Source organism: Schistocerca piceifrons, chromosome 4 (genome assembly GCF_021461385.2).
Source record: "Schistocerca piceifrons isolate TAMUIC-IGC-003096 chromosome 4, iqSchPice1.1, whole genome shotgun sequence".
NCBI classification, from domain to species: domain Eukaryota; kingdom Metazoa; phylum Arthropoda; class Insecta; order Orthoptera; family Acrididae; genus Schistocerca; species Schistocerca piceifrons.
The window spans coordinates 57,557,863-57,582,995 of NC_060141.1; the positions used below are offsets into that span (position 1 = coordinate 57,557,863).

General features: G+C 46.9%; 1 protein-coding gene and 1 pseudogene across 1 annotated transcript in view; both read right to left on the bottom strand.

Moving 5' to 3' along the window:
* LOC124795590 (puratrophin-1-like) overlaps nucleotides 1–25,133 on the bottom strand; it is a 1,203,525-nt gene that overhangs the window by 539,655 nt on the left and 638,737 nt on the right. Inside the window, exon 9 of the mRNA XM_047259662.1 lies at nucleotides 3,419–3,557. Within this exon, the coding sequence (XP_047115618.1) occupies nucleotides 3,419–3,557 (139 nt within the window). The remainder of the gene's footprint in view (nucleotides 1–3,418; nucleotides 3,558–25,133) is intronic.
* On the bottom strand, nucleotides 21,610–21,727 carry LOC124796925 (annotated as a pseudogene).

Genomic DNA, 25,133 nt, shown 5'->3' on the forward strand with positions numbered 1-25,133 from the left:
GAGCTCCATCGCAGTCTTTAACACTGGTAGCATTCCGCGACAGAGTGGACGTGAACCGTATGTGCAGTTGACGGACTTTGAGCGAGGGCGTATAGTGGGCATGCGGGAGGCCGGGTGGACGTACCGCCGAATTGCTCAACACGTGGGGCGTGAGGTCTCCACAGTACATCGATGTTGTCGCCAGTGGTCGGCGGAAGGTGCACGTGCCCGTCGACCCGGGGCGTACACCACTGCTGATCGTCGAGGGGACACTGAATAGTGCACGGTACATCCAAACCGTCATCGAACCCATCGTTCTACCATTCCTAGACCGGCAACGGAACTTGCTGTTCCAGCAGGACAATGCACGTCCGCATGTATCCCGTGCCACCCAACGTGCTCTAGAAGGTGTAAGTCAACTACCCTGGCCAGCAAGATCTCCGGATCTGTCCCCCATTGAGCATGTTTGGGACTGGATGAAGCGTCGTCTCACGCGGTCTGCACGTCCAGCACGAACGCTGGTCCAACTGAGGCGCCAGGTGGAAATGGCATGGCAAGCCGTTCCACAGGACTACATCCAGCATCTCTACGATCGTCTCCATGGGAGAATAGCAGCCTGCATTGCTGCGAAAGGTGGATATACACTGTACTAGTGCCGACATTGTGCATGCTCTGTTGCCTGTGTCTATGTGCCTGTGGTTCTGTCAGTGTGATCATTTGATGTGTCTGACCCCAGGAATGTGTCAATAAAGTTTCCCCTTCCTGGGACAATGAATTCACGGTGTTCTTATTTCAATTTCCAGGAGTGTAGCATCCAGTGGTGCAAGTAAAGAAAAATAATCCAACTGTGTTGAAACACAAATATTCAGTCCTCGATTCCAGCATCCTCCACACTTAGCAACACTAAATGCATTCCAAATGCTTGCCTTTCTGCGAAATTATGCTGCTTACAAAGCTGTGTTCTGAGGAAACCAGTGATTAACTGCCAATCTTCTACAATATGTTGAACATATCTTCAACGCTGACATTACTGTTGCCATAGATAAACGAAACCCGCATAAAATTTACGAGATCTGAAACTGTCAAGTAATTCATCCTCTTCAATTTTCGGACGTGTACAGTGACATTTACACTGAGCCGGGAGTGCATTTCAAGTATCTTTCTGATCTATCCAACTATCCCTTCAGATAGCCCCACAGGAAAAAACCGAATGGGGACAGATGGAGTGATCGTGGTGGCCTTTCGACTAGCCCATCGCGACCATTCCAGGGCCCTGGAAAGGCTGCCTCCAAGTGTGCCCTCACTTGTTTGCTGTTATGTGCTGGAGCTCCGTCTTGCTGAAATCGAATGCGGCTACGTTTAGGCATGAGAACATCATTCAGCACGTCCCACAAAATCTATCGCAGGAATGCGAGATACGTGCGACCATCAGTTCAGCCTGGGGGGAATGTACGGCCCAATTAAAGTCTCCGACAATGCCAGGCAGACGTGTCAGAAGCGCCCTCTCGTGGCGTTTACGCCCCCCTGTTCCTAAGTGATTACTGATCCTTGTCGTATGCACGACGTGCCTTGTCAGTTTTTTAACTTTTTTCGAATCACCCTATGTAAATGCAATAAATTAGTGTGGCGTGTCATTTGAAACATTGAATCCTGCTTTAAGTAGCTGTAAAAGGTGGATTGTGAGATAGAAAAGTAGCAGATACACAAACAGTTTTACTGAACCATGTTTTTATTCCGCAAAAGAGATTTGTATACGCCGTTCTTGCACATGATTTGCCCGAGTATCGTATGCTTTGAAACATGCAAGCATACAGAGAGCTGATCACAATTTTTACACCACCAGGACGTTCTTCCCTTCTTTCTCGTACTGACAGACGGAAACAGTGCGGACGCAACACGGAGCAGCAACGTACGAGGCGCTGAGTTCGAGTAGAGATAGGTCAGAATTCGAATGCTACGTGGTAGCACAACGCCGAGATGTTTTCTTCTGTTGTCTGCATTGTTATCGATAGGCGGAATGAAGCTGAATGGGAGCTAACAAGGGAACCTCCCCATCGCACCCCCCCCCCCCCCCCCCTCAGATTTAGTTATAAGCTGGCACAGTGGATAGGCCTTGAAAAACTGAACACAGATCAATCGAGAAAAACAGGAAGTTGTGTGTAACGATGAAAAAAAAGCAAAATATACAAACTGAGTAGCCCATGCGAAAGATATGCAACATCAAGGACAGCGTCGGCTTAGGAGCGCCGTGGTCCAGTGGTTAGCATGAGCAGCTGCGGAAGAAGAGGTCCTTGGTTCAAGTCTTCCCTCGAGTGAAAAGTTTACTTTCTTTATTTTCGCAGTTATGATCCGTCCGTTCGTTTATTGACGTCTCTGTTCACTGTAATAAGTTTAGTGTCTGTGTTTTGCGACCGCACCGCAAAACCGTGCGATTAGTAGACGAAAGGACGTGCCTCTCCAATGGGAACCGAAAACATTTGATCGCAAGGTCATAGGTCAACCGATTCCTCCACAGGAAAACACGTCTGGTATATTCTATACGACACTGTTGACGGCATGTGCGTCACATGACAGGAATATGTTGTCGACCAACCTAACTTGTACACTTGGCGAATGGGTAAAAAGATTCTTGTACCTTGCCCGATTTAGGTTTTCTTGTGGATGTGATAATCACTCCCAAAAAAGTGAGGAAAACATAAGAGTTTGTCACTTAAACTTCAACAAATGAATGCAATAGTTTCGATGTTTGTTTAGGTGTAGCGTTCCCATACTACGGCGCAGTTACCTCGCATCGGACGGACGGACGGATAGATAATAATTGTCTGAAAATAAAAAATTAAACTTTTCACTCGAGGGAAGACTTGAATCAAGGACCTCTCGTTCCTCAGCTGCTCACGCTAACCACGGGACCACGGGGCTCCGGGCTCACATTATCCTTGATGTTGCCTATCTTGCGCATGGACTACTCAGTTTACGACTTCTTCCTGTTTTCTCGATTGATCTGTGTTCAGTTTTTCAAGGCCTATCCACTGTGCCAACTTGTAACTAAATCTGAGAGGGGGTGCGATGGGGAGGTTCCCTTGTAAGAAGTTTCACGCACTGCATAGATAAAACTCAGGCGCCGTCCGCGTAGCTGCCGTTACACCAGTCCTACGCCTGTCGAGAAAGTGGTAAAGATTAATCTTCTTAGAGTTCACATTGCTTTTTATTTATTCTTGGTGTCCGGTGCCGTTTGAATCATCTTTCGAACAAGATATTCATGATGAGGTGGCGGCGTCGGCAGCAACGATGATATTGTAGGTCATAATACGTAAAATAAATCAAAAGTATATTATCTCCCTTGGCTGTATGCCACTCGAGGTTACGGCGACGTGTTTGTCGTGTGAGCATTTCTACTGCGCAGGCGCGGCGCGTGGACAGAGAGAGAGGGGCACGGTACCTGCTCGCTCTCGTGCTGGAGCGCGCGCAGCCTGGCCAGGTCCCGGAGCCGCTCCCGCCGGGCGTCGCACAGCGTCTCCAGGCGTCGCGACGCCATCTCCACCTCCGTCAGCAGCCGCTCCGCCCGCTCCAGGGACAGCCTGAGGAAGAGCAACAGCACTCCGCTCAGCAGGAAGCTAACCATACAGTAAAGCGGCAGTGTCCTCGAGTCTGCTGCGGGACTCTGAAACCAACGTAACTCTATATTTCAGGGCTCCACCATCTACAGGAGAAAGCTCCTGCTGAGTTCTGTTGAAACCTAATGCAAGGGCTGCAAGTCGTCGTCCTATATAGCCCCCTGTACCGTTCAAGACGCATGCGTCTTTTGCCACAGTTGCTGCCCCCCCAAGATGTGGCTGGCTGAGCACTGGCGCCAAAGATACATTTTCAAACACTAGGGCCGACTGCAACAGAGGACCCTGTATTTTAATGCGAGATAATACAGTGTTCCTGGGTCCTTTGTTGCAGTCGGCCGTAGTGTTTGGAAATATATCGTTGGCGCCAGTGTTCTACCAGTGGTGACTCAGCCAGCCCAATCGAGGGACAACAACTGTGGTGGCTGGGCAAGCTCTTTGTACGGTACGGTGCCTATGTATCAGTTTTCTGCGTTACCCAGCAGTAGTAGCAGCAGGCGTGCTCTCCTGAAGATGGCGGACAGGTGGACCGCCGAAACATTCATTTATGATGATTTTAAGATCCGGCAACAAACCCATGGAGAGTATCAAGAATAATTACACAGGGAAAACCTATGCAGTCATTTCAATACAATAAAGTCTTTCACTTTCCAGAGTTGAGAAGGAAAGAGCAAAAGAGTACAAAGAGAAAAGAACAAGAACTGGAAACTGTCTGTAAAAAATATCTTTCACTTTCCGAAGTTGAGAAGGAAAGAGCAAAAGAGTGCAAAGAGGAAAGAACAAAAACCGAAGACTGTAAAATATGTCAATCTGTTCACTCACTGATACATCGTGTTCCGTAAATGCCAACATGTCTTTATGTGTGTGTAAAATGGCTCTGAGCACTATGGGACTTAACAGCTATGGTCATCAGTCCCCTAGAACTTAGAACTACTTAAACCTAACTAACCTAAGGACATCACACAACACCCAGCCATCACGAGGCAGAGAAAATCCCTGACCCCGCCGGGAATCGAACCCGGGCGTGGGAAGCGAGAACGCTACCGCACGACCACGAGATGCGGGCTATGTGTGTGTAAGTAATACTGTTTCACAGTGCGTTTCTAGAGGAAGAGCATAAAAAAATATCAGCCAACCAGCTGGAAACCAAAGATTTACTTAGCAGTTGACATAGGTTTCGATATTTGTAAAATATTTTCTCCAGAAGGAGAGGGCTCTAAAAATGTGTACAAACGGTTACGAACTATTTTTACATACATAACAAAATATTAATAATAGAAAAATATTTGTGACGTAAACCTACTCAGTTGTCATATCACATGGTGATAAATGGCTTCAGATAATGTAATTTACCGCCATATGATGTAACAAGTGGGTACGTTTACCTCACAGAAATTTTTCTATTGTTAATATTTTGTTGTATTACGTAAAAATAGGTCAGGCGTTTATGGAAGAGAAGGATCCAGCAAAGCAACGCCGACCCCACATGATGTGGGGAAAGGCTGAGGTGATGATGATGTAAAAATACACTCCTGGAAATGGAAAAAAGAACACATTGACACCGGTGTGTCACACCCACCATACTTGCTCCCGACACTGCGAGAGGGCTGTACAAGCAATGATCACACGCACGGCACAGCGGACACACCAGGAACCGCGGTGTTGGCCGTCGAATGGCGCTAGCTGCGCAGCATTTGTGCACCGCCGCCGTCAGTGTCAGCCAGCTTGCCGTGGCATACGGAGCTCCATCGCAGTCTTTAACACTGGTAGCATTCCGCGACAGCGTGGACGTGAACCGTATGTGCAGTAGACGGACTTTGAGCGAGGGCGTATAGTGGGCATGCGGGCGGCCGGGTGGACGTACCGCCGAATTGCTCAACACGTGGGGCGTGAGGTCTCCACAGTACATCGATGTTGTCGCCAGTGGTCGGCGTAAGGTGCACGGGCCCGTCGACCTGGGACCGGACCGCAGCGACGCACGGATGCACGCCAAGACCGTAGGATCCTACGCAGTGCCGTAGGGGACCGCACCGCCACTTCCCAGCAAATTAGGGACACTGTTGCTCCTGGGGTATCGGCGAGGACCATTCGCAACCGTCTCCATGAAGCTGGGCTACGGTCCCGCACACCGTTAGGCCGTCTTCCGCTCACGCCCCAACATCGTGCAGCCCGCCTCCAGTGGTGTCGCGACAGGCGTGAATGGAGGGACGAATGGAGACGTGTCGTCTTCAGCGATGAGAGTCGCTTCTGCCTTGGTGCCAATGATGGTCGTATGCGTGTTTGGCGCCGTGCAGGTGAGCGCCACAATCAGGACTGCATACGACCGAGGCACACAGGGCCAACACCCGGCATCATGGTGTGGGGAGCGATCTCCTACACTGGCCGTACACCACTGCTGATCGTCGAGGGGACACTGAATAGTGCACGGTACATCCAAACCGTCATCGAACCCATCGTTCTACCATTCCTAGACCGGCAACGGAACTTGCTGTTCCAACAGGACAATGCACGTCCGCATGTATCCCGTGCCACCCAACGTGCTCTAGAAGGTGTAAGTCAACTACCCTGGCCAGCAAGATCTCCGGATCTGTCCCCCATTGAGCATGTTTGGGACTGGATGAAGCGTCGTCTCACGCGGTCTGCACGTCCAGCACGAACGCTGGTCCAACTGAGGCGCCAGGTGGAAATGGCATGGCAAGCCGTTCCACAGGACTACATCCAGCATCTCTACGATCGTCTCCATGGGAGAATAGCAGCCTGCATTGCTGCGAAAGGTGGATATACACTGTACTAGTGCCGACATTGTGCATGCTCTGTTGCCTGTGTCTATGTGCCTGTGGTTCTGTCAGTGTGATCATGTGATGTGTCTGACCCCAGGAATGTGTCAATAAAGTTTCCCCTTCCTGGGACAATGAATTCACGGTGTTCTTATTTCAATTTCCAGGAGTGTAGTTTGAAACCGTTAATACAAATTTTTAGGACCCACTTCTTCTGAAGAAGATATTTTTACGAATATTGAAACCTGGGCAAAAAAAAACTTTGGTTTGCAACTGGTTGGCTGTTTTTTTTTTCAACCTCTTCAAATTTATACAGATCTGAATCACAACCACGTTTAACATTTTGTTTCAAGAAGGTTTATCCGAAATCATAAGACATTATCTTCTACGCGAATGAGGGTAGATCCTTGAGGCGACTTTTAACCTAGCCTCGTCACTAAATCTTTACCTCGGCACCAGTTGTAAGTTGACGTTCCACGTTGTTGCCAGCAGGGGCTCACCCTGCAGCAGCTAGCTCTCTCGCTCACTTCGACGGCTGTGGGAGACCTGTTACGAGCTGCCTCAACCAAGGATCATCCGTAAGGGGCGCAAAGATCCCGCATTGCACAAGAGGCTTCCGAGATATCTCGATCTCGTGGAGGCGCTGTGTGATTTCCTCAACAATAAGCTGCCACAGTGACGGATCGGGCGCTAGGGGCAAACTGATCTTGCGTTCCACTATTTGCCTGCAAGATCACGGTGTGTTTCTCCTGTATGAGGGTTTATGAAAGACTTGGTCTGTGCTATTCCCCTTCCGTCAGCTTTGGGTAACCGCGATCCTACACAGCAACAACTCCAGACAAGGTCGCATAAGTATGGGGCTAGTTAGATTAACTTGTGGGTGTTAGTTGTGTGCCAGATAAGAGTGCTCATTCAATTTTTGTGAAAGGTAGATGAATACTTAGATCCTAAACGTAAGTGCAAAAAATGCCTCGAGGTTGTAGGTGTATATTTGTAAAAAAGTATATCCATATAAAAAGGGACAGTTCTTTTGAAACCAAGAAAATCTGTACTACCACATATAAGTTAAAATTTACCCCAAGGTTCTGTCTTGACTCATGCTATGATTGTATCGAAGTGGAAGCTCAATCTTCCAGATTCTAGATTTTCATACGAGGAACACCAGCTTGATCTGGGGAGACGGAATGATTTGAGAAACAACATGTTACTCCAAAAAAAGGGTGGTTATAGTCTTTTAATAGAGTAATAATCGTAGGTAGATTATGTCAGAGCTATTACTTGAGCTTCTTACAATTTACTGCAGAATTCAAGAAGTAGAACATTTTTCATTTCGGATAACTAGTAAGCAATACACTGGTGCCAGCGATTAACAAGAACACGATATCTACGCTGATATTGTAAACATGTCTTGAAATTTATTGCAAATTACATAGGTTTTCTCTAGCCCTACCACTCTTCCCATGCCAAACACTTGATCCACTTGTCACCCTAATTCTATCACCAGCACCCTTCTCATTCGTCGCTCAAGACACTCCAGATGGCTAACATAAACAATTTTGTGTTCCAAGTACAGGCTGGTCCATGTCATACATACAAGAGGGTCTGAAAAAGCGTGTGATTGGAAACAAAAGGATTTATTGTTTGATAAATAGTGGCTGGCGGCGGTCCACATCAGTACTGCCTCGTTCTCTTCAAAGATTCCAGTTCTCAGACTCGTGAGAACACGAGTCCTGCGACTTTAGTTATCGCGTATCAGTGTCGGCATCTAGCGAAACGACGACCCACCGTCGTAACTCTAGAAGATGGTGGTGCTAGAGGGAGCGCAGTGGAGACGACTCAATTGCGGCCATTAGGGCTTCCGCGAGATCAGAGGTGGTGCTGAGTGCCTCAAGAGTGGTCGCCAGCACTACCGGTTTGGTCGGAGTCCGGTCGTGGGAATTGAGATCCCTGCCATCTGTGGCGGCCGTTGCCGTCTACTCCTGCGTCCGCGGCTCTACCGCTCAGGACTGTATAGCAATCACGGCGAGCCCACTCTGCCATATTTAGCCAGCTCTTAGGATGTAGGGGAACTAAACGATGCGTCGAGGTGGTCTCACTGCTAACGGTGCAGCTGTCGCCAAGATGGCGCAGCCACGCTGCAGAGAGTGTCCAGCAAAGTCACCAGCCCCGTGTGACCACTATGGCGTCCCGGGCCCAAATATAAATTTAATTGCTTGCACTATTCTAGCTGCCTCGCTTCGGGAGGCGAACTTCGGGACAGAATTATAGAATCTCTGTCAATCCACTGTGGATGAAATATTTACCAAGGAAAATCGCCGAACAGCCGTATATTTTGAGAAGTTATTTAACACTACTGGCCATTAAAATTGCTACACCACGAATAAGACGTGCTATAGACGCGAAATTTAACCGACAGGAAGAAGATGCTGTGATATGCTTTTCAGAGCATTCACACAATATTGGCGCCGGTGGCGACACTTACAACGTGCTGACATGAGGAAAGTTTCCAACCGATTTCTCATACACAAACAGAAATTGACCGCCGTTGTCTGGTGAAACGTTGTTGTGATGCCTCGTGTAAGGAGGAGAAATGCGTACCATCACGTCTCCGACTTTGATAAAGGTCGGATTGTAGCTTACCGCGATTGCGGTTTATCGTATCGCGACATTGCTACTCGCATTGGTCGAGATCCAGTGACTGTTAGCAGAATACGGAATCGCTGGGTTCAGGAGAGTAATACGGAACGCCGTGCTGGATCCCAACGGCCACATATCACTAGCAGTCGAGATGACAGGCATCTTATCCGCATGGCTGTAACGGATCGTGCAGCCACGTCTCGATCCCTGCGTCAACAGATGGGGATGTTTGCAAGACAACAATCATCTGCACGAACAGTTCGACGACGTTTGCAGCAGCACGGACTATCAGCTCGGAGACGATAGCTGCGGTTGCCCTTGATGCTGCATCACAGACAGGAGTGCCTGCGATGGTGTACTCAACGACGAACCTGGGTGCACGCATGGCAAAACGTCATTCTTTCGGATGAATCCAGGTTCTGTTTACAGCATCATGATGGTCGCATCCGTGTTTGGCAACATCGCGGTGAACGCACATTGGAAGCGTGTATTCGTCATCGCCATACTGGCGTATCACCCGGCGTGATGGTATGGGGTGCCATTGGTTACACGTCTCGGTCACCTCTTGTTCGCATTGACGGCACTTTGAACAGTGGACGTTACATTTTGGATGTGTTACGACCCGTGGCTCTACCTTTCATTCGATCCCTGCGAAACCCTACATTTCAGCAGGATAATGCACGACCACCGCATGTTGCAGGACCTGTACGGGCCTTTCAGGGTACAGAAAATGTTCGACTGCTGCGCTGGCCAGCACATTCTCCACATCTCTCACCAATTGAAAACGTCTGATCAATGGTGGCCTAGGAACTGGCTCGTCACAATACGCCAGTCACTACTCTTGATCAACTGTGGTATCGTGTTGAAGCTGCATGGGCAGCTGTACCTGTATACGTCATCCAAGCTCTGTTTGACTCAATGCCGCGGCGTATCAAGGCCGTTATTACGGCCAGAGGTGGTTGTTCTGGGTACCGATTTCTCCGGTTCTATGCACCCAAATTGCGTGAAAATGTAATCACACATCAGTTCTAGCATAATATATTTGTCCAATGAATACCCGTTTATCATCTGCATTTCTTCTAGGTGTAGCAATTTTAATGGCCAGTGGTGTATACAAATTATTATATCCAGAAATTTGTATGAGTTGACTGATTTCAGCTGAGAGTCATTAATATTCTAGCAATACGAACTACTTTTGGACGTTTTCTGAGGAGAACAATTTTACGTTCCTCCACATTTACAGGAAGATGCAAAGCTATGAACCTATTTGAAAATGTATTAAGATATGATTGGATGTTTGTGCAGCTTTTTTCACGTAGTGCTTTATTACAGATAACTGCAGCGTATGATGCATTATTATAACGGAAAGTCCAGAGCTGAGTACGAACAATGAATTGAAATATACTAAATATTCAGACTGCAACCGTCGTTAGCGAACTCCAGAGCTGCCAGAGTCTATCCACGCAAACCCTGGTATCACCTCATATATTTTCATAATACGAACTGGAAGTGTACTTCTAGAACTATTTGGACTCACAAGAAGGAAACAGGTTTTCGGAAGCGTAACATTAATTGCAGGGCAGGCGCCGTAAACTGCTACATCAACATATTACACACTAAGAATTTTGAAAGTACTCTATCCTGAGACAAATATACGAACACATTCTCAGTTTGTTAAAATTTAAGGACGAAGTGAAACACTCACACAAGAACTAGAAACATCACAAATTACCCTTGAACGTCGCTTAGCAACACTAATTTATTCATCAGTTAACAAATCTCACATGTTTTTACAACAAGGTACGTTACTCGTATTACTTCAACACCAATTACTTCTCGAGAGACGGTAGTGAGTCAGAATTTCGTGCTGGTCTTTGCATAACACGATACATAAGGGATTAAGCTTTGCACACATACAGAAAAATACAGCTGTCTCCTGATGAAGTACTGGCCTACCTACATAAACGTAAATTCGTGCCACGGTCTTTAACAAAACAATTATCATTAAAGCTCGTTAAAAGCTCTCAGTGGGTTTCTGCCAGCAGCTAATCTGATTTTTGAGAGCTGAGACAACTTCAGAATGATTTACATCGAAGCAGCTAGTACTACTATTTTACAAGATACGTGCTTCCTGGTGTAATTGTTGTATGTCGTCCAGTTCAGCCGTGTCACGCACGGAACAGTGATACATTTACGTGATTTCCCACAATCACGTGAGGTGTAGACCACATATGATTCCCGTCCCCATGCTTGTAGAACTGCCAGCCACGTCTTCGACATCAGTCAAAACCAAAGTTCTTCCTCGTTTCCTTTAACCTGCCATCTTTCCTGAGAAACGGCAGATGACGCTTTTGCGCCAGGAGTCAATTAGCAACGAAAAAAATGGTTCAAATGGCTCTGAGCACTATGGGACTTAACTTCTGTGGTCATCAGTCCCCTAGAACTTAGAACTACTTAAACCTAACTAACCTAAGAACATCACACACATCCATGCCCGAGGCAGGATTCGAACCTGCGACCGTAGCAGTCGCGCGGTTCCGGACTGCGCGCCTAGAGCCGCTAGACCACCGCGGTCGGCATTTGCAACGAACGCGTGTGCACTGCAGCGAGCGACAGACACGGCTGAAGAAAAACGGCGAAACTCGTTAAACGCCAATCACTGCTCCAGCTTACCCGCATCTCTAGGTAGCCTTGCTCTTCTAACAGTGGAAAAAATAGAAAGGAAAAATGAGGCTAACGCCCTGCCGTCCCCGACAAGGTCGTTACATACAGAGGGCAAGTCAGACAGGACAAGCATGGGAGGAAAAATCGTTCCCGTCCTGATTAACAAAACCATCCATGGTATTCGCCTTACTGGATTTAGGAAGACGACGGATGAGATATGAACTGAAGAGCCAGCACGCAGAAGTTCCGCAACACGACGTGGCATGCACTCGACTAATGTCTGAAGTACTGCTGGAGGGAATCCTACAGGGCTGGCCACAAATTTTTAAGAGTACGAGGGACTGAAGATCTCTTCTGAACAGCATGTTGCAAGGCATCCCAGATATGCTCAATACTGTTCATGTTTGGATAGTCTTGGGGCCAGCGGAAGTGTTTAAACTCGGAAGAGTGTTCCTGGAGCCACTGTATAGCAATTCTGGACGTGTGGGGTGTCGCATTGTCCTGCTGGAATTGCCAAACTCCATCGGAAGGCACAATGGGCATGAATGGGTGCAGGTGATCAGACATGATGCTTACGTACGTGTAACCTATCAGAGTCGTATCTAGACATATCAGGGGTCCCATATCAGTCCAACTGCACACGCCCCACACCATTAAAGAGCCTCCGCCAGCTTGAACAGTCCCCTGCTGGCTAATTCTCTTCAGTCGTCGTTGGTTCCGTTCTTGCAGGATCTTATTCCAGCCGCAGCGATGTCGGAGATTTGATGTTTAAGCGGATTCCTGTTATTCACTATACAGTCGTGAAATGATTGTACGGATAATTCCTCATTTCATCGCTACCTCGGAGATGGTATGTCCTATCGCTCGTGCGCCGACTATTATACCACATTTAAATCCACTTAAATATTGATAACCTGCCATTGTAGCAGCAGTATCGGATGTAACAACAGCCGACCGCCGCGCCGTATTCTGTCTGTTTACGTATTTCAGTTTTTGAATACGCATGCCTATATCGTCGCAAGCAGTGGCCGCGAGGTTTGAGGCGCCATGTCACGGATTGCGCGGCCCCTCCCCGCGGTGGTTCGAGTTCTCCCTCGGGCTTGGGTGTGTGTGTGTTGTTCTTAGGATAAGTTAGCTTAAGTGGTGTGTGAGTCTATGGATCGATGACCTCAACAGTTTGGTCCCTTGGGAAATCACATACATTTGAACATTTGTCTATACCAGTTTCTTTGGCGCTTCAGTGCATTAGGAAGACAAGATGAGGGTATTAACTCCGCTCCTGCCAGATGCCTGTCGACTGTCGTAATAACTGAGAAACCTCGCTTTCTCTTTCAAACGGAAGTCAATCGGGAACTTGGTACGTTTATCACAGTGCACTATATAGCGGTTGTAGCTGCAGCTACACATGTTAGAGCTTGAAATTTGAACTCACTGGTGTTCTTTCGAATATGATCCAAACTTCGGCAAAGCACAATAACACTGATACTTCAGAATGGCATTAAATACCTTTACGTGTTAAATGGCAATTCGTATTTTAGAACGAACGAGATACTGTCACACGCAATGCATAAGTTGTCGGGTTTACAAAGACGGCGATTACAGAGCTCTTCTTGGTGATCATCTACGTTTCTCAGTTTCAATCTTAGTTTTAGATCGCTAATCACCTCTGTTCTGTGTCTGCTGGGAAATGCAACCAACCAATATATATATATATATATATATATATATATATATATATATATATATATATATATATATATATACACAGGGTGTTTCAAAAATGACCGGTATATTTGAAACGGCAATACAAACTAAACGAGCAGCGATAGAAATACACCGTTTGTTGCAATATGCTTGAGACAACAGTACGTTTTCAGGCAGACAAACTTTCGAAATTACAGTAGTTACAATTGTCAACAACAGATGGCGCTGCGTTATGGGAAACTCTATAGTACGATATTATCCACATATCCACCATGCGTAGCAATAATATGGCGTAGTCTCTGAATGAAATTACCCGAAACCTTTGACAACGTGTCTGGCGGAATGGCTTCACATGCAGATGAGATGTACTGCTTCAGCTGTTCAATTGTTTCTGGATTCTGGCGGTACACCTGGTCTTTCAAGTGTCCCCACAGAAAGAAGTCACAGGGGTTCATGTCTGGCGAATAGGGAGGCCAATCCACGCCGCCTCCTGTATGTTTCGGATAGCCCAAAGCAATCACACGATCATCGAAATATTCATTCAGGAAATTAAAGACGTCGGCCGTGCGATGTGGCCGGGCACCATCTTGCATAAACCACGAGTGTCGTCTAAGGCAGTTTGCACCGCCACAAATTCACGAAGAATGTCCAGATAGCGTGATGCAGTAATCGTTTCGGATCTGAAAATGGGCCAATGATTCCTTTGGAAGAAATGGCGGCCCAGACCAGTACTTTTTGAGGATGCAGGGACGATGGGACTGCAACATGGGGCTTTTCGGTTACCCATATGCGCCAGTTCTGTTTATTGACGAAGCCGTCCAGGTAAAAATAAGCTTCGTCAGTAAACCAAATGCTGCCCACATGCATATCGCCGTCATCAATCCTGTGCACTATATCGTTAGCGAATGTCTCTTGTTCAGCAATGGTAGCGGCGCTGAGGGGTTGCCGCGTTTGAATTTTGTATGGATAGAGGTGTAAACTCCGGCGCATGAGACGATACGTGGACGTTGGCGTCATTTGGACCGCAGCTGCAACACGGCGAACGGAAACCCGAGGCCGCTGTTGGATCACCTGCTGCACTAGCTGCGCGTTGCCCTCTGTGGTTGCCGTACGCGGTCGCCCTACCTTTCCAGCACGTTCATCGGTCACGTTCCCAGTCCGTTGAAATTTTTCAAACAGATCCTTTATTGTATCGCTTTTCGGTCCTTTGGTTACATTAAACCTCTGTTGAAAACTTCGTCTTGTTGCAACAGCACTGTGTTCTAGGCGGTGGAATTCCAACACCAATAAATCCTCTGTTCTAAGGAATAAACCATGTTGTCCACAGCACACTTGCACGTTGTGAACAGCACACGCTTACAGCAGAAAGACGACGTACAGGATGGTGCACCCACAGACTGCGTTGTCTTCTATATCTTTCACATAACTTGCAGCGCCATCTGTTGTTGAAAATTGTAACTACTGTAATTTCGAAAGTTTGTCCGCCTGAAAATGTACTGTTGTCCCAAGCATATTGCAACAAACGGTGTATTTCTATCGCTGCTCGTTTAGGTTTTATTGCCGTTTCAAATATACCGGTCATTTTTGAAATACCCTGTATATATGTTTGTACCTCTGGTAGTTCAATGGCAAATTTGTGAGTACCGAATCACCCACGGACAAGAACACTGTCCTGATGTGGTGATTGATAAGTTTTATTATTTGTGGTGTTTATTATCAGTTAACATTTTCTGACTGAATAACTAATTATAACGCTTTCTTTTAAATGATATTGCATCTTTGAGGTAGCGAGAATCGTGGTATATAATTTAGCAATTGTTAAATGTTCTGCTATAATCGCACTTTTTTTATTTGGATTAAAATCCATAAAAGACGAGTTCGGTAACTCTAGTTTCAGATGATGTGAGATGAAACATAAAAATAAATCTTCCAGGAACAGAGACAGAGTACATCAGGACAGTTCTTCGTTATACAATCTTAACTGACAGATATACAGTAAGAGATCACTTTCACACTATTGCTGAGGCAAGTAGAACTAATGGCAGGAACTGGCAAATACCGGGTGGTTGTAATTGAACTTTCACTGCTCGAGAGGTCCCCCACGAAAAGCGAGTGCTCATAGGACAATGAAACTTCGTGGTAATACTTGTATGGACATGCGGAAGAAAAATAACTAATGAAACACTGAAAGGCACACATTTTAATTTGAGAAGATAACATTTGTTAATTCATTGCGTACCATCTTTACGTTGCAGGTGAAAAGCGATGCCCAATGGACCGACCTTCTGCATTCGCGAGGGCCTGGAACCGCAATACAATTCGCGTTTGTTGACATCACTTTTCGAAAGATGGATCATGCAACGGTCAGTTGTCGTCACACAGCTTGTACAGTGCTTGAAGGTCACACATTGCATCCAGCATTCTCAGACATGGCAACACTAACTTCTTCAACAATTTGCGGCGCTTAAAATTAAAATTGTAGAGCCGCCACAAGTCGCATGTAGCTTTTTCTCTGTTTTACGTGTTTCACTCGACAAACGCGACCATCCTCAGAAATTAGGTGGCGGACGGCCACTCGTTGCAAATATCCGGCTTTTGCGTACGGCGACGGCGCTATACACAGCCCTGGTATTTGTAACGAATGGCCCTCGGCCACGTAATTTCTGAGGATGCTCGCTTTGGTCGAGTGAAACACGTAAAATAAAGGAAAAAGTTACTTCGGACTTGTGGCAGCTTTTCAATTTTAATTTTTAACAGTCGCTGTTCCCCCTGCAGGCAAATGCCTGCGCTCGCTGAATTTGTGGCGGAATTGGCTGCCGGCCTCTCCCAGGAGCTGTTCCGGAATCCTCTGTTAATTAGAACTTCGGAATCGTGTTTTTTCAACCCCGGTGCGGAAAGAGGATCTCTCCGTAGTCCATTAACACGTCGATACAATGATGTTGTTTTAATAAAATGGTTTTACGAGTAAGGCCCTTCTCACCTTGTACAGAGTCATGTTGACTGTCTGCAACTGGAAATGAACACTGGCGCTTGCGGTTCAACCCTACGTCGCCGTAACAGTACCGGTTCCTAACGGCATGTAATGGACACTAACGCCACTAACAAAGCGCCCAGAACCGCTTGGCGAACACCGGCTGGCTCTAAAGTGTCCATTGTTCATGTTTCACTTCCATACTTGGCTACACGCTTTACTAATACTTTCGGAAAAGACTTCCTGACACTTAAATCTATACTCGATGTTAACAAAAAAAAAAAAAAAAAAAGGTTCAAATGGCTCTGAGCACTATGGGACTTAACATCTGAGGTCATCAGTCCCCTAGACTTAGAACTACGTAAACCTAAGTAACCTAAGAACATCACACACATCCATGCCCGAGGTAGGATTCGAACCTGCGACCGTAGCAGCAGCGCGGTTCCGGACTGAAGCGCTTAGAACCGCTCGGCTACAACGGTCGGCAACAATGCAAATACTGCAGCACACAATCTGAACACGATTCCTACAAATTTGGCTACCCATACGGTAAACAGTTTTCCGTCTACAGTGCGGCTCAAGTAGCTAAAGTTGAATTATGACCACATTGTACGTGCTGTAAAACTACTTACGAATATTTTATAATCTTCTTTTAGTATTTTAGTATTTAGTATTTAAAAAGAAAATTTAAAAGAAACAATCCGAAGAATAAAAGAACCTGTGTTTGTGCCAAGAATGAATCGTCATTACTTACTTGTTGTTGCTGTTGTGATCTTTCAGTCTGAAAACTGGTTTGATGCAGCTTTCTATGCTACTCATTACTTACTTGACGTTTTGTTAATAGCCAGGGAATGGAAATGAAATAGAAACAATTAAGACGATTGCTGCACCATATACATAAGAGATTTTTAGCGTTCATCAAAGTGAATAATGATACCATCGAAAGCTTGGGGGACGCGTAGAGGTGGTTGGTGTAGAGAGGCTCGTTACTATGTGTCTTGTTCGTAGACAAAGGTGTAAAATCTTTTCCATGTCATTGTTCTCGGTTTTGTTGTTTACCATCCTTTAAACCGTCAGTCCTGCTATTTTCTAACAAGTGCTGCTAACCGACCGTACATATTCTGGCTCAAAATGGTTCAAATGGCTCTGAGCACTATGGGACTTAACATCTGAGTCGTCAGTCCGCTTACATGTTCTGTTCTGAGAGCACGAAAGTTGAATTTTTCTGGCATGTTAATACTGTGCCCCAGGCCGCCACACAAACCGAAACCTTGCCTTTTGTAAGCACTGCGCCAGCCGCGGTGGCCGGGAGGTTCTATGCGCTACAGTCCGGCACCGCGCGACTGCTACGGTCACAGGTTCGAATCCTGCCTCGGGCATGGATGTGTGTGATGTCCTTAGGTTAGTTAGGTTTAAGTAGTTCTAAGTCTAGGGGACTGATGACCTCAGATGTTAAGTCCCATAGTGCTCAGAGCCATGTGTGTGTGTGTGTGTGTGTGCGTGTGTGTGTGTGTAAGCACTGCTCTTGCCGTAGGGGGGGGGGGGTTGGGTTGTTTGGGGGAAGAGACCAAACAGCGAGGTCATCGGTCTCATCGGATTAGGGAAGGATGGGGAAGGAAGTCGGCCGTGCCCTTTCAAACGAACCATCCCAGCATTAGCCTGGAGAGATTTAGGGAAATCAAGGAAAACATAAATGAGGATGGCCGGACACGGGATTGAACTGTCGTCTTCCCGAATGCGAGTCCAGTGTGCTAACCACTGCGCCACCTCGTTCGGACTTGCCGACGGGTATGCGAGAAGTACTGCCCGGAAGTAATGTTGTGAGGAAGAGTGGTGACTCATGCTTGGATGATGATGATGATGATGATGATAATGTTTGGTTTGTGGAACGCTCAACTGCGTGGTTATCAGCGCCCGTACAAATTCCCAACCTTTGCTCAGTCCAATCTCGCCACTTCCATGAATGATGTTGAAATGATTAGGACAGCACAAACACCCAGTGTTCTCGATCATGCTTGGATAGCTCAGCAGTCGGTAAGAGCATTTTCCGCTCAAGGCAAGGTTTTGGTTGGTTCAAATGGCTTTGGGCACTCACTATGTGACTCAACTTCTGAGGTCATCAGTTCCCTAGAACTTAGAACTACTTAAACCTAACTAACCTGAGGACATCACACACATCCATGCCCGAGGCAGGATTCGAACCTGCGACCGTAGCGGTCTCGCGGTTCCAGATTGTAGCGCCTAGAACCGCGCGGCCACTCCGGCCGGCAAACTGTGTGTCGGACCGAGAATCGAATTTGGGACCTTTGCCTTTCGCGGACAAGTGGTCTATCAACTGAGCTACCCAAGCACGACTCACGCCCCAAGGTTTTGGGTTCGAGTCTCGGTGTGGTACGCGGTTTTAATCTGAAAGGGACTTTCTAAATGGAACACACTCTGCTTTCAGGAATGTTATTTGTGACCCAGTGATATAATTTAAGATAACTGTATTATTGGTCTTATTCTGCTTCCATACTATACGGGATAAGAAGGGGGAAAAAAAAGAATAATGGTGTCAACGTAGTGACAAGCGCGGCGACAAGAGATGATGACGCATTTGCATTACGGACTGAAAGAAGGAAGGAACTCTGTACAGAAGTGAGGAGCCGGTGAGAGCCTGAGTACCGGGCTTTCGCTGACAGCGCCGGATGAATCGCGTTAACGCCGCACAGTCGCCCCGGAACGACAATCACTCACCGGCGATGACAGTAATACCAGTTCGTCCAGCGACCGCTGTGCGGCGAATTACACGTCTGAATGGGTTTAACGGGAGCGTAAGTGGTGTGTAAAAGAGCCGAATGCGCTCGGTGTCCCCATTTGAGGCCACCACCTCGCAGGAGTGACGAGAAAGGCCGTGACGCGACAAGGTGTGCACAAAGGGCGCTGTCGGCAGCCGTAAGAGGCTGGCCGGGCAGCGGAGGCGGGCGCGGTGGGGTGCCAAGGCCCATCCCATCCTGTCCCATTCCATCCCATGCCATCCCATCCCAGCACAACAGGCTCACTCATCCCTCCCCGGCACCGAGGCTTATACGTTAGTAAACCGGGACGCGCACGCGACCGCCAGCCGCTGGCGGCTGTACAGCTCCCAGCTAATTAGCAGCAGCAGTGCGGCGAGGTGCGGTGCGGCCACCGGCTGGTCGAGCGAGTGCTACAAACTCTTCTGCAAACGCTGCTGCCCACTCTGTAAGCAGACACCCGAGGCAGAGGTAACTGAAGAATCTAGTAGGGCAGAGGCGACTTCTTTATCCTGGTGATCACCGTGTTGAGCCAACACCGACTCAAAGGAAGGCCTCGGCGCTTGTTGGTGACGTCACGTCAGCTAGGCACGGCGATCGCCCGGTCTGTTGGAGGCAGAAACGCCTGGGCGTGCTTAGCACTATAAATCGATTATTTTTGGACAAACTGTTTGGTATTGGTTTGGATTCTGCAGTTTTATTTAGGTGAAAGATTTTCTTACTATCGTAAAGCTACAAATGAAGATCGTAGTTCTGTATTACTGAATCCTGTCGAAAGAAACGTAGATCAATATGAGAAGATGCTTTGCCCCATTGCAAGCTTCGCAAATTTTACATTCAAGAAACTATATTTACTTGATCCATGTTGCTATTGAAACTTACCCCAACCCCCTTACAATGAACTCGTTTCTTTTATTTATTTATTTATTTTCGTTTGACATCGTCACTGGAAAAGTGAACTAATTTACATGTGTAAATGTCCAACTTTTGCCAGTCATTAGATTACAGTCGTTTTCAACGAAAGGAATTCAAAACATGAAACAAAATAGCTTCATACATTGAAAATACTGCTGAGCTTAAACTTTTTTAAACATGCACATTAGAAAAGATAAATGTTCCCTTCTTGCAACTGAAAGGAGAAACTTTATGAGATAAAAAAAATTTATTTGATAAAACAAGTATCTCTCTTTTGCCTCTCATTCTGTCCCCCACCCCCTCCCCCAACGTGTACAATCGCAAGATATTTCATTAACATTCAGTGCTCCTCATCCCATAGTCAACCAAGATACCTAAAGAAGAGCACCAATATGTCCACAGTTTCTTGTAAAAGCAACCTAGTACAAACGTAACTTCCTCAGATTTACAAATAAGGTAAAGAAGCACGAATTCTGTTCCTGCTGCACCATGAAGTTGTTTTTGTATGCCACTCCTTAAAACAGGTGGGAATTTAAGTTCAAGAGTACACTATCTGTTAAGAAGTGTAATGAATTGCACAATTAATTGATTGCAGAAATCTCTCAGAACAATGTGTGTTGGCCAACTACCGCTAATAGTTTCTCATTTTCCTGTGTCAGGGAGGGAGACACCACCATTATTGGCATGCCTGCAACAGACATGGCGTTCGCCGTGCCTAGCTGACGTGACGTCACGAAAAAGCGCCGGGGCCTTCCTTTGAGTCGGTGTTGGTTGAGCTCGTAGAGCACCACAGTACTTCGGTTGGTAAAGTCTGCAAACGGTGAAATACGGCACACGTTGGTCTCAAATATACGTTCATCACCATTTCAATTAGAGCCAGCAGCTCTGCTCAAAACTCTCCCCTACATTTACACTTTCTCACCAAAAGTATCCGGACAGCCACATGTAATGCTTAAATGGCCACAAGATGTCGTGAGAGGCAGACCTGTCCGTGTAAAAGGAGGGTGGGAGTACTGTATTGCAGGCAGAGAAGCAGCGACAGCAGGATCGGCGTGAATTAAGAGACTGATGTCGCCCGGGTAACAGATCCACCAGGGACACCCAAACCGTTCTAAAGCTGTCCAACTCGACTGTTGGTCATGTGATTGTGAAGTGAAAACGCGAAGGAGAAACTACAGCTAAACCAAGAGCAGGCAGGCCTCAAGTTCTGACGTACATGGACTGCAGAGCACTGTGGAGGACGCTCGTAAAAAGTCCTACGAAATCAACAAAATAAATGACTCGGGAGTACCAAACTGTTAAAAAGAATGGGGCGCAACGGTCGAGAAGCGTCTCATAAGTTAAGTATTCCTCTAAAACCAAAACTAAACTCCTTCCGAACAGGCCATGAAGGCCTAACGGTACCGACCGGCCGCCGTGTCATCCTCAGCCCACTGGTGTCACTCGAAGTGGATATGGAAGGGCATGTGGTCAGCACGCCGCTCTCCCGGTCGTATGTCAGTTTACGAGACCGGAGCCGCTACTTCTCAGGCAAGTAGCTCCTCAGTTTCCCTCGCAAGGGCTGAGTGCATCCCGCTTGCCAACAGCGCTCGCCAGATCGGATGGTCACCCATTCAAGTGCTAGCCCAGCCCGACAGCGCTTAAATTCGGTGATCTGATGGGAACCGGTGTTACCACTGCGGCAAGGCCGTTGGCAAAAATTTCTCTAGTCACTGCTACGAGTGTGAGTCAAATGAAAACCTTAAATTTGTAATAACAAGTCGAAATTTCGCGCCGTTATCCTGTAAGTTGGTAAGCGTGCTAAAAACAGCTTTCAGAATGGCCTGTAGGTGCCAGTATAGTGGAGATGCACACATACCATCACAGTATCAGTATAAACATGGCGCCCCACTTGCGCCAGGGAAGAACAACGTTCTGTTATTCGGTTTTTGCGCAGTGAAGGTGTGAAACCTATTGAAATTAATCGACGAATGAAGGTTCAGTGCGGTGATGCATATTTGTCACAGCAGCAAGTCTACGTATGAAGTAGGAAGTTCGCAAATGGTGTGACTTCGCCGGCCGGAGTGACCGAGCGGTTCTAGGCGCTACAGTGTGGAACCGCGCGACCGCTACGGTCGCAGGTTCGAATCCTGCCTCGGGCATGGAAGTGTATGATGTCCTTAGGTTAGTTAGGTTTAAGTAGTTCTAAGTTCTAGGGGACTGATGACCACAGCAATTAAGTCCCATAGTGCTCAGAGCCATTTGAACCATTTTTTGGTGTGACTTCAATGGAAGATGCTCCTCGTCCATGTCAGGCACAACGAATTGTGACTCCACAGAATACTGGAGCAGTTGAAGTCATAGTGAAGCAAAACCGCCGAGTGACACTGAATGACATTGCAGCATGTTTACAGATTAGTCATGGGTCAGCACACCACATTGTGCATGATGTGCTCCAGTTTCACAAAGTGTCCACAAGAAGGGTGCCACGGCACCTGACTCCTGAAATGAGAGAACGACGTTTTGATGCTCGTCATGAACTTCTTCGGCGCTTTGAACGAGAAGGTGATGGCTTCCTTGCAAGAATCGTTACTGAGGACGAAACCTGGGTTCACTTCCACCAACCGGAAACGAAGAGAGCGAGCAAGGAATGGCGCCATTCCGTATCACCAAGTGATTTCCATATGTCTGGACCACTCAAAGACGCAATGGGGGAAAGAAGTTCCGTTCTCATGAAGAGGTACGCCACGCGGTACATGAGTGGTTGCGCAGACTACCAAAGGAATTTTTTTCTAAAGTAATTTATGCACTTTGTAAGCGCTGGAGGACTTGCATTGAGCGTGGGGGAGATTAGGTTGAAAAGTTATACAGTTTTGTACCACTTCTGCACAATAAAGATTTTCATTTGACTCACCCTCGTATGCGAGGCTTGAGTTGGTGTAAGAAGCGACGCCATTGGAGATTCGATGACTGGAAACTAGTGATTTGGAGTGATGAATCACGCTATACCCTTTGGCAATCCAATGGGAGGGTTTGGGTTTCGCTGATGTCTGGAGAATGTAACCTGCTACCACATGTAGTGGCAACCGCGAAGTAAAGAGGAGATGCTGTTACGGTATGGAAGTGTTTTTCACGGTTAGGGTGTTGTCACGTCATTGCGCTTAAGAAAACGCTGAATGCGGAAGGATAAGAACAAATTTTACAGCACACTGTGCTGCATGCAGTAGAGGAACAATTCAGAGACGATGGCTGCTTGTATCAGTACGATAATGGACCCTGTCGTAAGGCAGTATCAGCGAGGAAAAGGTTTGTGGACAATGAAGTACCTGAAATGGACTGGCCAGCCCAGAGTCCCAACACGAACCCAAATGGAACACCTGTGGGATGAGTTAGAAAGTCGGCTTCGCTCCAGACCTCAGCGTCCAACACGATTACCTTCTCTGGTTTCGGTTCTTGAGGGAGAATGGGCTGCCATTCCTCCACAGACATCCGTACACTTTACAGGAAGTGTCCCCAACAAAGTTCAAGATTAACGGAGCAACAAGTATCTTTCGCCACTCACCGTAAGGTGGCTTGCGGGGTACAGATGTAGATGTAGATATGAGTTGGAAGAGAAAGGCTGACAGAGATGTTGATACAGACTGCGAGACACGTCGGCAACGTCTGAGGTTACGGAAGTCAGTGAGATGCGGCAAAGCCACCATGAAACTAATGGATGCTGAGAGGCTGACATAAAACTAATGGATACTGAGAGACTGATCATACGCTGGCTGGGATCCTGACTGGAGTCAGGGCCTGTGAACGGGCACGGCAAGGCAATGCCAGGCTCGCCGCCTCGCATCATACGGGCACGGGTAATTCCTCGTTACGGTAATACCCGCCGCTGGCGGGAAGCAGGTTTCACGTTGCGGCATGTAGCAGAGGCGTGGCGCTGCAAGCAAGCTGACAATGGCTCGTACGTCACGAGGCCACTCGGCGAATTATTTTAGATTACGCCGCTTAAGCGAACATTATTTTGTGACTCACTTCCAACACGGCAGCTTCCTTCTTCTTGTTTTACTTACGTAACATGACAGCAAACTTCGTCTATGTAATATCCAGATCAAGAAAGTTTTCATTTCTTTGCGTGTAACATCATCGTTTGTGAAATGTAGTAGAGCTGATAAAAGTACGTACGACAGTAGTAAATAACGGAGAACAAAATGGTGTCACTGCTTTGTAGTAATACAGATTCCGATAGTGATCAGTAGAAAGCGACTTGTGAAATGCTCAATAACGCAATTATTTACGGATCCTTCCTTATCGGAAGTCAATTGAGAGTGATGGCTGAAATTCCATAGAAAACCTCCTGGACAACAAATACGCTTTTATCTAAAATATCTTTGCAGCTGCCCGTGCATATTATGTTTCTCATGAAGTTCATATCGATAACTATATTCTTCAAAAAAATGTTCAAATGTGTGTGAAATCTTATGGGACTTAACTGCTAAGGTCATCAGTCGCTAACCTTACACACTACTTAACCTAAATTATCCTAAGGACAAACACACAACCTATGCCCGAGGGAGGACTCGAACCTACGCCGGAACCAGCCGCACAGTCCATGACCGCAGCGCCTGAGACCGCTCGGCTAATCGCGCGCGGCTTCTGGTTAACACTGGGGTAACAGATGTCACGGAGTACGTCGTAATATCGTCTCCGATTTTGCCCAGAGTAGTGCAGCAACTCGACGTGAGATGCACTCAACAAACTGTTTGGAAGTCCGCTGCTAAAAAATTTGAGCCATGCTGCCTCTACAGCCGTCCACAATTGCGAAAATGTTGCCAGTGTAGGATTTTGTGCACTAACCGACGTCTCGATTGCGTCCCATCAATGTTCGATGAGATTCACGTCAGGAGAACTGCGAGGCCAAATTATTCGCTCGAACTGTCCAATACGTACATCAAACCAAACGCGAACAATTGTTACCCGGTGAAATGGCGCACTGTCATTCATAAAAATTCTTTTTGGAACATGAAGTCCATGAATGTCTGTAAATGGTCTCCAAGTATCCGAACATAACCATTCTCAGTCAATGATAGGTTCGCTTGGACCAGAGGACTCGGTCCATTCCATGTAAACA